This window comes from Scylla paramamosain, chromosome 7 (genome assembly GCF_035594125.1).
Source record: "Scylla paramamosain isolate STU-SP2022 chromosome 7, ASM3559412v1, whole genome shotgun sequence".
Lineage (NCBI taxonomy): Eukaryota > Metazoa > Arthropoda > Malacostraca > Decapoda > Portunidae > Scylla > Scylla paramamosain.
The window spans coordinates 3,782,501-3,799,864 of record NC_087157.1 but is presented as its reverse complement, the minus strand read 5'-3'; the positions used below and the strand labels follow the sequence as shown (position 1 = coordinate 3,799,864).

Genomic DNA, 17,364 nt, shown 5'->3' with positions numbered 1-17,364 from the left:
AATTGAGTGTATGTTGGGGGAAAGAAATTAACTGTATCCTTTATTCTAGGTAACGTATAAATGCACAAGTGTAAATAGAATGAAACATTGCACGTAGGAAGAAAAACTGTGGTGAGAATTATTATACTGTATGAAAAAGGAAAATGTAAGTACATGGAAAATGAGAGTTTTATATACATACAATAATATAAGCGCTAAGAACAGCACAGGGAGGCGAAAACATCCATAAAATTAAATTGAAACTGTGAACGCCAAATAGAAATGCAAAAACAAAACAAAACAAAACAAAAACACGGTAGAACATAAACTAACTGAATAAATAAATAATTACGTAAACAAATGAATGAATAATTAGATAAATAAATCGAAACAAAAACAAAACATGAAAACTATGAAGGCAATGAATATATGAATACTTATAGAGATACATAAATGATCAAATAGATAAATAGTCAAATAAGTGAATTCGAAAATATAGATACTGCACACACACACACACACACACACACACACACACACACACACACACACACACACACACACACACACACACACACACACTAATCATTCCCATTTCGAGGAAAACGATGCGAGGAAGAAATCTGGTGAAAAATAAATATATCCTTCCTTTTTTATATTCCGATATTAATGCCGAACTATATAAAAAGTCTTCATCCCAACTACTACTACTACTACTACTACTAATACTACTACTACTACTACTACTACTACTTTACTCATATTCATCTCTCTGCTGAACCTTTCTTGACTTTCTTCTTTCCTTCCTTCCTTCCTTTCTTCTTCTCTTTCGTTTTCTTTTTTTTTTCATTCTTTCCGTCTTTCTTTCCTTTCGTGTTTTTATCCTGACGATGAAGGCGCCTCTGATAGACACCTTCTACGTCAGCGTTTTGCTCCGCCACCCGCCACCGCCTCCCTGTCACTGGACTCCCACCTCCTCCCTCCCCGCCCGCCTCTTCCCCTCCTCCTGTGTTCTGTCTTTCTCCCCTTACTCCATATTGTTCTTGTTCTTCTTCATCATCATTATCATCATCATCATCATCATCATCATCACCACCATCATCATTTTCTCCTTCCTCTTCATCTTCTTTCACACCTTATTCCTCCTCCTCCTCCTCCTCCTCATCCTCCTCCTCTTCCTCGAACTTCGTTAATCAAAATGTTTCGCTGATCACGCCTCTGAGTAATGCCTCCTATCTCTCTCTCTCTCTCTCTCTCTCTCTCTCTCTCTCTCTCTCTCTCTCTCTCTCTCTCTCTCTCTCTCTCTCTCCCTCCGATACGGCTAAATTTTCGACATAATATGACGTTCAACAGCAATTGGCTCCCTTTCATTTCTCTCTCTCTCTCTCTCTCTCTCTCTCTCTCTCTCTCTCTCTCTCTCTCTCTCTCTCTCAGAAGGAAATAAAAAGGGGTTGAGGAGGCGAGGTCTGTTATTAGATCCTGGCGAGAGGTGGTGGTCATTGCAGCGCGGGAGAGGGGATGACTAGGGGAGGAAGGAGTTGATACATGCTCCTCTTCTCCTTAAGTCCCATCCTCATCTTTCGCTTCCTATTCTTCTAGTTGACTCCGCCCTTCTCCTCATCCTTCTTCTTCCTCTTCCTCTGTTGTAGTATACAGTCCTCTTCTCTTATTTAACTCTTTCATCTCTTTCCCCTCCTCTTCCTCTTCCTCTTCCATTATTTAATTCCTCTTTCTCTGTTGCAATACACAGTCCTCTTCCCTTACTTAACTCCTCCTCCTCTTCTTCTTGCCCCTCCTCTTCCTCCTTTTCTGCTGCAATACACAGTCCTCTTCCCTTACTTAACTCCTCCTCCTCCTCCTCCTCCTCCTCCTCCTCTGCTGCAATAGACAGTTTTCTTCCCTTATTTAACTCAGCTTTTCTCCTCCTCCTCCTCCTCCTCCTCCTCCTCCTCCGTCACTCTACCTACCCTGTGTCTATATTTTATTAATGTTTTAATTTTCAAACTGTCAGGCTTGTAGAGTTCACCATATAATGAATTAAATATACCTTCCTGTCATTCTTGCCTATGAAAATTTTATGTCAGTTTTTCTATACTATTTCCACAAGGTAGTGGAGGTTGGGGTGAGTGGCGGATGGGGAGGAGCCTTGTACTTTATTATCCTCTCTCTTTATCCCGTAGCTAGTTAGAGGGACTTTCCAAACAGCCTTGCAAGGACGTAAAGTTTTGTTGCTGTTTGGTTATCTTTTGTAATTCTTTGTAATCCTCCTTATCGTCGTCTTCTTCCTCTTCCTCTTTCTCCTGCCCTGGATGGTTGTAATATTGATAGTTATCTGATCCTTTTAATATAACCCATACAAGTTTCCTCTCCCATCAGTCAGTGCTGTACGGAGTGTTGGGTGTCTGGGCCCTCGTCTTAACTGTTCTTCGTCTTATACTTTGGGATAGATGGTGTAGCTTATCACAGATTGCTCCGTGAAGATTATTTGGTTTATTACTTTTATCCTTATTTGTGCTCCTCCTCCTCCTATTCTTCCTTTTGTTCTTGTTCTTGTAATGTTGTTCTTGTTCTCCTCCTCCATCTCCTCCTCTTTCTCCTTCTGCTCTTGTTCTTGTTGTTCTTGTTGCTCTTGTTCTTGGTCTTGTGTTCTTTTTTGTTCTGGATCTTCCCCTCCTCCTCCTCCTCCTCCTCCTCCTCCGGTATGCTATTAATCCTGCTCCGGAAATCCTAACACTAATTGGGACAAACTGGGGAGATGGAGCATTCCCCTCTCCGTCCCTAAGTATACTAATAGCACAACTTGGCTGATGGAATGCTCTCTCTCTCTCTCTCTCTCTCTCTCTCTCTCTCTCTCTCTCTCTCTCTCTCTCTCTCTCTCTCTCTCTCTCTCTCTCTCTCCCCTATGGTCATGACACACATTCACACGCTCCCCTCGATCTCCCTCTCTCTCCCCTCAGATTAATAGAGATTAACAACGTAAACAAAGTGAAGTATCACCTACACTTTTCTCCTCTTCCTCCTCCTCCTCCTCCTCCTCTTCCTCCTCCTCCTCCTCCACCTTCCCAGAAACACGATAGCATAATAAATAAAAATCTTTAACCCATCCATTTTCCCCTCTACTGCTTCTTTTCCTCCTCCTCCTCAGTTTTTTTCCCCTCCACTCTGCTCTCTCACCTGTTACAAGGACAAAAAGGGGAGTGGCTGTCACCTAACCCCGTCACCTCTCTGGGGCTGTCCATTCTCACCTTTGTCATCATAACTCTCTCTCTCTCTCTCTCCTCCCACCCCTCGGCGCCAGATGTTCTTTCTTACACGTGGAGAAACACACACACACACACACACACACACACACGCACACAGTTTTTCCTCCCACACACATATACACATAGACATACGAAGGCAAACACACACACACACACACACACACACACACACACACACACACACACACACACACACACACACACACACACACACACATATACACATGACAACACCTACACACAGACACACACACCCCCTCCACGCACCTCGTCAATGTTCGCCGCCAGCGCCCCGGAAAGGAAGGTCGGGCCGAGGTTTATCGTGATGGAGGCGAACCAGATCATGAAGGTGCCGAAGAGAACACACTGCGGAGACTCCATAACCAACGGCATTTGCTTCTGGTCAGAGTCCTCCGGCAGCAGAGGCGCGTCGTTCAGCACCTGCAAGGGAGGAGGGAGAGATGGGGCGTCTGTCAATGCCTTCAGTGCTCCTCCTGACGGGGATTTGAGTGTCGCAGGAGTTTGTTTGGGGGTTTTCGAGTGTGGGTTGGCTGAGTTTTTTTTTTTTTTTTTTGTGTGTGTGTGTGTGTGTGTGTGTGTGTGTGGTGGAAAGAAAGGGAAGGGAAAGGGGCGCGAAGTCAGTCGTGAATAGGAGGGGGAGGAGAAGGTGTGGAGGTGTGGTGTTGAAAAGGGAAGGGAAGGGAAGGATGTTGAGTGTGGTGGAAGAGCTGGATGTGGTGGTGTGGTAAAGGCTTGGCGTGTCGATGAGAGAGAGAGAGAGAGAGAGAGAGAGAGAGAGAGAGAGAGAGAGAGAGAGAGAGAGAGAGAGAGAGAGAGAGAGAGAGAGAGAGAGAGAGAGAGAGAGAGAGAGAGAGAGAGAGAGAGAGAGCAGGAAAGATCTCAGCAATATGAAAAATAACGGAGGCAAGATTACAAAATAAAAACAAAACAAAAACAAAGAAGTTTGGAGAGAGAGAGAGAGAGAGAGAGAGAGAGAGAGAGAGAGAGAGAGAGAGAGAGAGAGAGAGAGAGAGAGAGAGAGAGAGAGAGAGAGAGAGAGAGAGAGAGACGGACAGATAGACAGAGGCTGTGAGGGCAAAGATAGGTCTGGTAATTTAGAGCAAATTAGGTTAGGTCATCCCTGATTGGGTTAAAAGGGATGAAAGGCGAGAGGCAAAGCAACAGTAAGGAAGATGCATCGTGCTGGAGGAGGAGGAGGAGGAGGGAGGAGGAGGAATTGAGTAAAGGAGAAATGGGAGGAGGAATTGAATGGACTAGAAATACGAGTACATAGAAGGAGGAAGAGGAAGACGAGGAGGAGGAGGATAAGGAAGAAAGAGGAGGAGGAGAAACTGAGTTAAGGATAAATAGAGAAATAGTAGTAGTAGTAGTAGTAGTTGTAGTAATACTAATGATAGTAATAGTAGTAATAGTAGTGGTTGTGATGATAGTTCTGGCAGTGATGGTTGATTCAATTAGCACAAGGCAGAAGAGAAGGTGAAGGAGGAAGAGGAAGATGAGAAATTGAGGGAAGAGGAAGAACATGAGGAGAAATAAGAGGAAAGGAGAGGCCATGCCGTGCTTTGATGAAGAAGATGGTGAAGATGTAGATGATGAAGATAAACAGAATGCAATAATAACGATAAAGAAAGCAAGTAGCGGACGTCACACGGAAACTTGAAAATCAGAAACGCAAAGAGAATAAAGGGACTCTAAAATATTTGTTGGGGACGGGGGAAAGAAACAACACACATTATAAAGCGGTTAAGGAAAAGAAAGCAAGAAAGAAAGAAGAAGAAAAGAAAAATAAAACATGCACTGACGGTTGATAATAATGAAGTTAAGAGTATTAAAGAACACGCAAATGAATGGATGGAAAATTGTGTTGCATGATTGACGCTGCCAATAACAATAATGGAAATATAGAAACGAAGCTGAAGAAGTGGGAATAATGAAAGAGACGCGGGGGTAGAGAATACGCTGAAAGAGATGAATACTGATGAGTTTGGAAAGAGTAAAAGAGACGCAGCGGTGCTATCACTACCAACAGCCGTAGTAGTAGTAGTAGTAGTAGTAGTAATAGTAGTAGTAGTAATAGAATTACAAGTCGTTCTCAAAGGGAAGGAGGAAAAGTTTGGAGGAAAATAACTAGCAAGAAAAGTTATGAGTAAAGAATAAAGTAAGAAGATAAAATAGGAAAAGCATAAAGGGAAACAATAAACAGGAAAAACAGAGGAAAGAAGAGAAATAAGAGAATGTAACGGAAAACCATAAAGAAGAAAACAGAAGAAGAGGAAAACACAGAAAACGGAGAAACAGAGGGAAGAGTAAAAAAGAATAATGGATGGAAAGCAGATGGAAGAGGAAAACAGAAGATGAAGTAACAGAGGGAAGAGTAAAAAGAAAAAAAAAACATGAAAATATAAAAAAGCAAACAGAAAAGAGACGAAAAAAAAAAAAACAAATAAAAAGAAGCAGAATGGGAAAAAAGAAGTAGAATGGGAAAAAAGAGAGAGAGAGAGAGAGAGAGAGAGAGAGAGAGAGAGAGAGAGAGAGAGAGAGAGAGAGAGAGAGAGAGAGAGAGAGAGAGAGAGAGAGAGGAAAAAAAGAGAAAAGATACCATTTAGGGGGAATTTTTCGAAGCGTTGGCGTTCATGTTTGGTCGGAAATGACAAGAGGAAAACTTAATTAGAAAAAAACCCGTTAATTAATTGCCTTCCTACTTACGACGTCAGAATGACAAACTACTGGATTACATAGGCTCTGTGTGTGTGTGTGTGTGTGTGTGTGTGTGTGTGTGTGCGCGCGTGTGTGGTTATTTGGGGTGATTGATATTAAGGATGTGAGAGAGAGAGAGAGAGAGAGAGAGAGAGAGAGAGAGAGAGAGAGAGAGAGAGAGAGAGAGAGAGAGAGAGAGAGAGAGAGAGAGAGAGAGAGAGAGAGAGAGAGAGAGAGAGAGAGGAATGTTTGATGATAAAAGATTGTAATGTTGTTGTTGATGATGATGGCGATGATGATAATAATAATAATAATGATAATAATAATAATAATAATAATAATAATCAGGCCTTAGACAGGTACGGATCACGTCCTGATGGAGCGAAGTGACCTTCCTGGTGGCTCTTCATTCTCCCACCGAGAGCTTCATTAGATTAACCCCCCCACCTCTCTCTCTCTCTCTCTCTCTCTCTCTGGGCTAGGTCACAGTGGCACCCTCTTATCCTCATCCTCTCACCGTCACCGTGTACCGTGCTTTGTCATGGTGCAATGTGACCTCTGCTGTCTAGTGCTTGATATGCAGTCTCTCTCTCTCTCTCTCTCTCTCTCTCTCTCTCTCTCTCTCTCTCTCTCTCTCTCTCTCTCTCTCTCTCTCTCTCTCTCTCTCTCTCAAAATTGTAGCTAATGTCGTATAGTATAGTACATTGTTTCATTATTATTATTTTTATTATTATTATTATTATTATTATTTATATTATTATTATTATTATTATTATTATTGCTGTTGTTATTATCACCCATCATCACCGTCATCATCATCATCGTCCATCATCGTCATCATCGTCGTCCCTATCATTGTTATGGGTGGGGCGAGGCACGCTGTGTAATGTGATACGCCAGCAGTGTTCTGTCTCTGTGATGAGGTACGTACGCACAATTATTCCAAGGAAATACAAGTACTCTCCATTTACCACCACCACCACCACCACTACCACGCGAAGCAGGTCATGACAAGACAAAGCGGGCGCGGCGGCTTTTTACAAATGAGTGTCTGCATCTGCTTGTGGTACACGACTCCGAGGTGTTGTTTTCGCTCTCGCTGAGTGTTTGGCGGCATGAGAGCAGAAATAAGACGGTCGTCCCCCTTCGCTCGTAAAGGAAAATGTAATTAGAAAATGGGGAGTAAAGTAGTAGCACTTACGTATTTTGACCATCATAGAATTAAGTAAATGAGCACTTAAAAATATAGTGAAGAAAAAAAAAAACATTATCTTAACCATTTTTTGTATAAATGACGAAACCGTGGAATGCTAGAGACAGCCTTTTGTTATTATTATATGAACATGATTTTTAAAGGTGTATTTTAAATTTTCCGCGGTGCGCAGGAGTTAATTGTCTCCTGGGTGGTTTGCGCAGTGAGAGGGTTGCCGCGGGGCGTCCTGCGGGTGTGTCTGCTTCTAATGCGGTTTTGGTGCGTTACAACTATTGCCACTTTGCTTCCATCGTACTGCGACCTTGGGGTGTATGTGTGGGGATGTGTGGCGGTGTGAGGGCGTCATTCAAGGCTGCTTTCCCTTCCAAACGAGGCCGGACCTGCTGGACCGATCAAGGTGGGTGAGGCGGATAGGTGTGTGTGTGTGTGTGTGTGTGTGTGTGTGTGTTCGGCACAGTAAAAAAAATAATGGTTGATATTAGGGAGCGTGGAATTAAGTCTAGTGTATTTTATCATTATTCTCGTATCTTTTGTCGTTCTTAATGTATGATCCGACCGTGTGATTCGTTCGATATTATTTCGTTACCAGGAGTGGAGGCGAGGCAGTACCAAAGACGGTTGGAAGCGAGGTTCTGTGTATCTGTCGCTCAACATTTTCTCTCGGAGCGAAGATGAGGCCCGATTTCTTTTCTGCTTTGTTCACATATGGAGTAAAATGGGAAAGACTAGTGGGCGTTAGGGGAAGATCTGACTCTAATTCTGCAGGAGTCGTTTTTTTTTTTTTTTTTTTTTTTAACCCGAAGAGTTAGCTCAGGTGTGATAAACGGTAATTTTCTAGAGTCCTTTCTGGGCCTTATTCTGTTCCATTTTTCGCATATGCTTTTAGATACACCTAAAAAGTAAATAGAAGGGGTTTCAGAGGGGGCGAAGCTCTCCGATTACGTTAGGTTAGATTAATGTCCTTATGGGAGGTCCAGAGGGGGTGAAGCCCTCCCGGTTAGGTTAGGTTAGGTAATGTTAGGTTAGTCACAGTAGACTTTTATTTTAAACATTACCTGACCTAACACGGCCGTCTTCGCCCCCCTGGACTCCTTTTAAGGACACTAACCTAGCATTATCTAACCAAACTTAACATTACTTAATCTAACCTAACCGGGAGGCCTCGCCCCTCCTGGACATTACTCTTAAGGACGGGGGCCACTTCTCCCCCACCTTAAATTTACGTTTTAGGTATATTTAAAGGCATATGCGAAAGAATGGGAGAGAATAAACCAGTGATAAGGCCTGGAAAAGACTAGAAAATTAGCCGATAGACTTGCTTGGACTCATTAGTCTTGAAGTACCTTATTGCCTTACTGAACTGCTTGGCTGTGGCCCTTGATGCCACTCCTCACAAATACAATATTTACAAAGTTGTCGTGTGTGTGTGTGTGTGTGTGTGTGTGTGTGTGTGTGTGTGTGTGTGCTCTCAGTTCAACTAACCCTTAGCTGTATGTCTTGCGTAGGTGTCTAACTAACATTCTTAAAAATTGTTATTAATTATTTACTTTAAAATTTTTTCTTGCTGTTGGAAAGGATTATTGTTCTGATTTACTTTCACAACTTCCTAAATGTAGGTTCTAGGGGCGCAGACCCGCGTTAGGAAGAAAGTGTGGGAGCAGACGTCAGTGACTGTTTAGGGATTCCAGAGTCACTTGTTTCATGTACAGAGATTATAACTTTGGACTGGGTCAGTAACCTCACAGGATAACCTCCTAGCTGGGGGATCTGCGCGCCATTAAGGAATCCCTTAGGTAGGGCTCCTGCGATCTTTGAAAACGTTACGGAAATGAGAAACTAATAATCCTATCCAGTGGTAAAAAATTATTATTGACTTCAGCTATAGTTTCAAGGAATTATCCTATTTTTTGTAGCAGAACTGACTCTTCATTCACTAAGTAACTTAAACACAATGAGTGGACGACACATGAATTGCACGAACACTGAGACACACGACTGTCACTGTTCGCTTCTCCACAGACAACAAAGAATTTATAGTAGACAAAACTTTTAGTCCGCATAACTTTTAAAATGACTTAAAGGACACTTTTAGATAAACACCAAAGCTATTGAAATGAAGGCGAAGACAGGAAGACAGACACAGGCCAAAGACGGACAGACATAAACGGACGGACAGACATGAAAACAACAAAGGAACCGTAAGAGGACAGACAGATTCTGCTGACAAACAAACAGATGGACAAAACAAACAAATGGACAGACACGAAAACCAACAGATCAACAATGAAATGACATAGACAAAACAAAGATTCTACCGACAGACAGACGAACAGACAGACATGTAAAACAAACCAACAAACCAAAAATAAGCAAGCAAAACAATCAAATAAACAACGAAAAAGACGCGGACAGAGACCACTACAAACCAATAACAAGAGCAAAAAAAAAAATAAAAAACGAAAATAACAACAAAACAACGTGGACAAGTCTGAGAGTGATGACAAAGAGTGCTTCGTTCTCTCTTTCTCTCTCTCATAATCTTTTGGGCTCATTCTGACTGGCAAGACAAGCTTCACCTCACACCACGCTACGGAAACTTTCAAGAGAACAGTTCCTTTACTTGACTTAATACCGTTGTTAACATATTGATTGTGGACACGGTGACGAGCAGCAGGAAGGCAGTCTCCACCAGGGAACACTTGGTGACCGGCTGACAGCTGTATATGGAGCGGCCTAGTGGGATGAGTATTGCCGCCCTCCCACAGTCCACGAGCGCCTGGTGGAAGAGCAGGCCCTGGGACCACCTGTGTGGGGCAAAGGAGAGGGCTGGTTAGTGGCTGGTTAGGGGCGTGATGCGGGCTGCGTATGAGTTAACCTTTTTGGTACACCTTTCCTTGTTCTACAGCCACTTCTAATCTTTAAAACTGGATAGAAATTGCAAAATCTATTCTTTTAACCCCAATTTTCTTACAGATGCTTATAAAGATTTCATGCATTACTCCTTTTAGTGTTGTTTCGTATGACAGTGAAAGGTAAAACGTAAAATTAATAGATGATGTGGATTTGTTCCTTAGGGAATGAAAGTGCGGGGCAAGAGAGAGACTGGTGAGTGGTTGGTGTGTGTGATGCAGCTGTGTACGAATTACTAGGCGTTATAATAGGTGACGATGTGGTGGTGGTGATGGTGGTTGGTGGTGGTGGTGGTGGTGATTTCTTACTCAAAAGGGATGAAAGGAAGGATTGCTTAGCTCGTAGTATATGAAATAATGCGCAAAGGATCACAAAGGAGGAACAAGCAGCACTAGACCTGTTTGTTGGCCTTGACGAGTCTATTTGTGACTAAAGGTAAATAAATTCTAAAGCAAAAGATATAGTGTAGAGAGAGAGAGAGAGAGAGAGAGAGAGAGAGAGAGAGAGAGAGAGAGAGAGAGAGAGAGAGAGAGAGAGAGAGTTTCGTAGAAGAGTCAGTCATCACAGGTTATTGAGAGTGTGTTGTTCAGGCGTTTCCTGGAAGACTGCAGTGCCGCGATAGCAGTATGAAAAATAAGCTGAAGGCCTTCCTGTAACAATATATCTCATAGTGGAAGAAAAAGGATCTTCAAAGTGATCGTTTAGTTAGGCGTCACAAAAATGGCAACTCGAGGCACAAAAATGGCAACTCGAAGTAGGGACGTCACAAACAACTCGTTTGTCTCCCCGCTAACTGCTAGGGAGTAGTTAGAAATGGAGAGGAGGAGGAGGATAAAATGGTTACTTGCATGATATTTCGTACCATCTCTTTCTCTCCCACTCCTTAACCCTTACTCTTCTCCGTGTGGCTCATTTCACCTCAAGTTTTTCCTCGGACCTCAATTCTCTACCCGCCAGAGCGCCGTAAGCAGGTGCGGAGTGGAGAGAGGATGATACTTTAAGGAGCGCGGCGGTGTACTTGCCATAACAGGACCTCTCTCCAGCAGTTTTTTGCCGGTAAGTTCTGACGGAAGGAGTGTTTGGAATTTGGTTTTTACCTTCATGGCTCCAACATTCTCCTAAGTTGGATGGTGTTGGTTTTATCCTTAAATTTGACCTCGCTGTTGTGAAAATTGTGTTTGTGTGTGGGTATGAGTGTGTGGAGAGAGAGAGAGAGAGAGAGAGAGAGAGAGAGAGAGAGAGAGAGAGAGAGAGAGAGAGAGAGAGAGAGAGAGAGAGAGAGAGAGAGAGAGTTATTTAAAGCGCCCTTCAAATAAAAGATAACGACTGCTGTCCAAACAAATTCCGAAGACATTTGTTATATACGCAAATTGTAAAATCACATTTAAAAATAATAAAGTAAATGAGTGAACTGAATCAGAACAGTATCTCAATCATAGAATTTATAAACAGGTAGTGAGATCAGCAAATTAAAATCATGAAAGTCAAGTGAACTATGATAACTGTATTTCTAGACTGATATGGCAACTAACTGAATACGAAAAAGAAAAAAAAAAAAAATGAAATGGAAAACCAGTTAGCGGGAAATAAAAACACGGAAGGGAAGACACCGCCTCCTGCTTCCGTGTTCTCGTTACGTAACAATTCATATTCCCTTTATCTATTACAACTTATTTATCGTAAAAACAGAAAAGTAAATAAATAAACAAACCATGAAGTGAATAAGTAAACATAAACATTAATAATAGCAGCAGCAGCAGTAACAACAATAACAACAACATTACTAATGATGATAATAGAAGAAAATTACATTAATATTCAGGTGAACGATCACACACGAGGCTCTTCCCCTCAGCCTGGCCTCGCGCAGGTCAAGCAAGGTGCAGCAGTCGTCCACAGTGTTAGTTAATTACCAATATTTAATAATCGCCAATTGAATTAAGACTGAAAGGTAAATTTTATCAGCGTTTGATCATCTGATGTGTGGTGAGGTCTGATTCACGCCACACATCAGCCATTTGAAGCGCCTGCTCTTTTAAATGATAATTGCATTTTTACTACGATGATATTTGATATGATTACTGTAATGTATCGCTGCTGGCATTATACTTGTGAAAACTGAATTAAAAAAACTGCATCAGATGACATTTTTTCTTTATATAACTTTTGATGTTGGTCAGTAGTATTACTGGACGCTCCTGCTGCTTTACTGTGATCTAAAAATGTTTAATTGGTGTTTCTAATTAGAATTACCGTGGTTTTATCGGAGTTAGTAGTGAAGGTCTTAACTTTCCAACACAGGTATATTTAAGTGTAAAACTACTGTGTTATATTCAATACATCCACGTTATTTGAATTCAGTATTCGCAAACTTTTAATAATATAAGTTGGTAATGACTACGAAGATGATAATGATGATGATGATGATGATGATGATGATGATGATGATGATGATGGTCTGTTAATAGGTGCAAGAGATGCCTACATATTACCACAGGAGAAAAATTGAACCAATAAGTGAAAAATATGACAAAATTGTTATTGTATAAGATTTGGCGTCACACGGAACACGGGTGGTAGAAATGCATCAGAGCATTACCTGGCATAACCTCGTTTATGGCATTACATCCCGTAAGAAGATGAAATTATTTGCTGGATAATGCGATACATTATGTGTTTTCACGCAGTTTGTCCTGTGCAAGCGAAATTATCATAATTTTGTTGCAATATGTATGTATTTTCCCGCAACATTCAGTAAAAGTAATTTAACAAGAACGAAAATAAATAAATAAATGAATAAATTAAAGAATAGGTAATTCCAGTGGAAATATAGCGCTTCACACTTAACAGAGAACAATCGAGGCAGTAAATGTAGATGGAAAAATACAGAATTTTAAATAAACTAATGAATGACGGTCAGGCACACACGTAAACTGGATATAGAAAGAATAAGAAACATCATCCAAGCATTAATATAGATAAATAGGTAGATAGACGCCCTATTCAGCTGTCAGGCCACAAATACGCTCTTCAGAACCAAAGCGTCGCAGCGCACCAAGATAACAATGGTGCTTCTGTATCATTTAGTTTTGAAATACGAGTGGTGGAGTGGGAGGAACAGAACAGCAATTACAACAGCTCTTTGTCTGGCACGCTGTAAGAGGAACAATCGAGGTGTAGTGTCTGTATTAGTCCTTTGTCTGTCACCGGTTCCAGGTATCCAGGTCGTTAGGTGACTTGTGCTGGTGAAGGGAAGGCTGGAGTGGGGGAGGTGTGCGCAGGTGTGATAAAGGCCAGGTGATGTGTGTGTTTTGATAATTCCGAGTCAGGTAATTCTTGGTGGTGTGGATTTGTGACGTGACCAGCCCAATCACAGCTATGATAACTATATACTTTATATTAGTATTATATCACTGTCGCCACCCCTTACCACCTTTATCATCATTACTACTGTCTTCACCACCAGCAACAGCAATAACAATAATTCCGTTGCCATATTCACTATTACAACCACCATCATCACTGTCACCACCACCACCATCACCACCACCACCACCACCACCACCACCACCACCACCACCGTCATCAACAACAAAAACAACGATGGCAACAGCAACAGCAACAAAGTTATGATAATGATAATGGTGCAATGATGGTGATGATGGTCATAATAATAATAATAATAATAATAGTAACATTTAACCTTGTATATACTAAAACGAGATCCCACGATTAATCATAATAAAGGTGATAAACTTAATGATTACTAGTAAGAAAACAATACCCAATACAGGAACTGCAAATATTCGCCGTCTAGACTGAACACGCACAATGACTTTCACACGATGCAGTTCTCGTTAAAATGTAAATAGCTGTAGAATTATCACACGAGCGAGTGTTCTCCTTTATTTTGGTACCTCATGTGTAATCTGCATTCTTCGCTTAATCAGGAAAATGCATAAGAAAAATCAGATTCGCGAGCAGTGTGAAAGTGTTCTGCTTGGTGCTTGAAACCCATGCAGTCTTAGTAAATTCCCACACTACGTCATTGTTTTCCTTTATTTTATCACCTCGTGTGTAATTTGTATTGTTTGCTTAATCAGGAAAATATGTAAGAAACATCAATTTCCTGCGCAGTATGAAAGTGTTCTGCTCGGTGCTTGAAACCTATACAATCTTATGAAATTCCAGCGCCACCTCATTGTTCTCCTGTTCTCCACCATAAAACCAGCACCAAATTAACTGTACCTTGTTTCATCGACTGGTAACGTAATTTTACTACCGGTGGACACGCGGTAACACTGCCGCTGACCGATGTTCGTGTCCGTTTTCACACCTAGGATCATAGAAGAGGTCTCTTGTATAACCCTTTTCACACGCTGTCTCCTTTTCTTTTTAAATCTACCGGAAACTGACTTTATATTCACATGAAACTCTTTATTCATTTACAGGATGCCAGAATATTTGAGCAAAAGTTATACGTTATCTTACAAATAACTAAGGATTTTTTACTAGGAATATAAAGTGAATTTGCTGCATAAGCGAAAAGAAGGCTTAATTATTTTGACCAATCAGCGAAAGAGGGCATCGGTCTGTGGCAGTGTTACCATCCAGACGTTTCTTTAGCTGGTGGAATTGCGTCTCTAGTCTGTGAAACAATAATTATACCCAGGTATGCACGTTGTGGCAGCCAGTGTCACGAAAATAAGCACGGTGGTGGGGGATGTACGCGGAGAAATAATGAAAATGATGCTGAAAATTATAATGAAGTAGGAAAAAGAAGAAAAGAGTTTGATTAAGCAGTTTAGGAAATTTCGTTCTAAATGCAAATCTTTGGAAATTCCTATCAAATCTTCAATTGGCGGCTGCATGAGGGAAAGGAGGGCGCCCCGGGTAGAGTAATGAAAGGAATAATGAATGGGATAATGAAGCAGATGAAGCACGGCGGAGGAAAAGGAATAAGACGCCGCGCTGATGATACCCGTTGCGGCACGTGCTTGGGCTTGATTAAAATGATGTTTGCTGAGGCGTTATTATTGTGTGTTTTGTTATTCATTCTGATCTAGATGTGTTTTTTTTTTTTTGTGTGTGTGTGTGTGTGTTTTGTGTCTGCGTGTGCCCAATTAAACAAAACGAAATTGCTACTGCTGCTGCTGTTGAATGTTCATCTTCATCTTGTCCATAGACGAGTATACTCTATCACCACCACCACCACCACCACCACTACTACTACTACTACTACTACTACTACTACTACTACTACTACTACTACTACTACTACTACTACTACTACTACTACTACTACTACTACTACTACTACTACTACTACTACTACTACTACTACTACTACTACTACTACTACTACTACTACTACTACTACTACTACTACTACTACTACTACCATCACAACAACAGCCATCATTACTAATACCGCTGCTATACTAATACTTTCACTACCACCACTACAGCAACCATCAGCCCCATCACCACCAATAACATCCGAAAAAAAAAAAAGACAAGAAAAGAAGGGAAGAAACGTCCATCTAAGGCCGGCGTGCCATCCCTGGAGGAAGCAATGTTGTGTTGTCACATTCTAAATTCCGCTCCTTCCCTCTTTTACTATTCCTCGTCCACGCCTCCCTCTGCCGGCCGCTGTGACCCCAGATGAAACTCGTGACGGCGACAAATGTTCGCCTCCTCCCCACATTCAATACCCGGGCATTCTAATCCTCTCGGGGAATTGTGTGGAGTATTGCTTGCTGGACGTAGTGCTCCGGCCTGAGTACTCGTCCGGTGTGGGAGGGTGAGGGGGCGCGAGGGAGGAGGGAAGCATGTCACTGTCCTTATTCTCAACGTATTTTTTTTTCATTTATTTTAGTTTGTTTTACTTTTTATTTTGTTTTTATTTAGTCTTATTTATGGTTCTCAGTATTTACATTTATTTATTCATTTATTTTATTTTCCTTTGGTTTCAGCTTGGCGCATTCATGGTTCTCAGTATTTGCATGATGCACTGAAGCAATGACGAGTGATGACTGCATGCCACTATACACCTTCTTTGCAAATGTCTGCTTACAGTGAACAAAAACTTATATTAGAGCAATCGTCTCTTGAGGTGTACTGAATAATCTTAATTCCTCTTAATAGCACAGAAAATATGGCAGAGGAGGGAAGTCCAAGAAAACCAAGAAAAGAAGTACCAAGAGAAAAAAAAAATAAATAAAACGTACGCGAGCATTACTGTTGATCTTTACGAGCGAAGTCACTGAACTGCCGCTGATAACAAAGGAGTTTTAACCCTTTCACTCCCTAGACAAAATTTCCCGTTCGGTACTTCAATACTTTTTACTTTTTCAGAAACTATTTCTATACTAACCTCTCGTAAATATTTCCATGGCATGAAAAGACCGAACTAACCTTCACTTTTCCTTCTTTTCCCTCGTGTGTCACCATGGAAAACTATTTTTTACATTACTAAGGAGGTTAACGAAGAACGACCATGGAGTAAGAGGGTATTAATTAAAGCTATATTTCTATACTTACAAGAAAACACTGAAGAAAGTTGTATATAAGATTATGTGATACGATGAATACGCCCATGATTTATATACGGCGCAGTTACGATGGCAGTATTTGAATTATGTTGATGAGCATTGCAGACCTTCATGAATACGGTTCTCCTCTGTCTCACGTGCATCCAAGGCCTTGTATTCTGAAACATTGCTTTCCCACCACGGACTATTTTCAGATGCCACATACTTGATTAGCCGGGTTCTCTTGTTCATGTTAATAATGCCGAAACCTTGTTAATATCTCGCTTAAACCATAAAAACACCCTTAAAGACCCATGTATAGTGGAGGTGCGGCGCAGAAGTGTTTCAGAATATTGTTCCAGGTTGTGCGGTCGTACGTGTTTCCGTGATGTCGCTGCAAATTTATTTATACTTGGAAGTTCATGTGCAGGGCGAGGCCATAACCGTGATGGATGTGCTGGAAGGTGCAGTCTCGGGTGGCGTGAACAGATGGCCGGCTATCATGTCAGAGGCTCAACACGCTGATGAGTTACTGGGCAGGACTGTGCATGATGGGAACTATTGGCGCGAGTTGCTGGGGAGGGTTGAAGGTGCTGTCTTGAGAGGGAGAGTGAGAGTGAGAGAGCTATCTTCCACCATGCACCTTCCATCTCCTCCTCACGCGCAATTTCCACTTTTCACTGGTAGTCCCAAAGTTTATTGTGCCGCGTCTTTATTCCTTTTTCCACCCAACGGGATTCACACGTCT

The 17,364-nt window shown here is 41.6% G+C and overlaps 1 protein-coding gene and 1 long non-coding RNA gene across 13 annotated transcripts in view; one reads left to right on the top strand and one right to left on the bottom strand.

The window, feature by feature from the left end:
• LOC135101921 (uncharacterized) overlaps window positions 1–17,364 on the bottom strand; it is a 178,514-nt gene that overhangs the window by 43,649 nt on the left and 117,501 nt on the right. For 11 of the 12 annotated variants that reach the window (XR_010269463.1, XM_064006291.1, XM_064006290.1 and 8 more), the window contains 2 exons: window positions 9,794–9,977; window positions 3,510–3,683 (listed from right to left, as the gene is read on the bottom strand). Coding sequence is in view for 11 of the 12 variants with exons in the window: in XM_064006291.1 (XP_063862361.1) it covers window positions 3,510–3,683; window positions 9,794–9,977 (358 nt within the window). In the remaining variant the exon portion in view is untranslated. The remainder of the gene's footprint in view (window positions 1–3,509; window positions 3,684–9,793; window positions 9,978–17,364) is intronic. The other variant, XM_064006292.1, reaches the window with a different exon arrangement.
• The window catches only part of LOC135101923 (uncharacterized), an 84,226-nt gene that overhangs the window by 50,809 nt on the left and 16,053 nt on the right, over window positions 1–17,364 (top strand). The window lies entirely within an intron of this gene.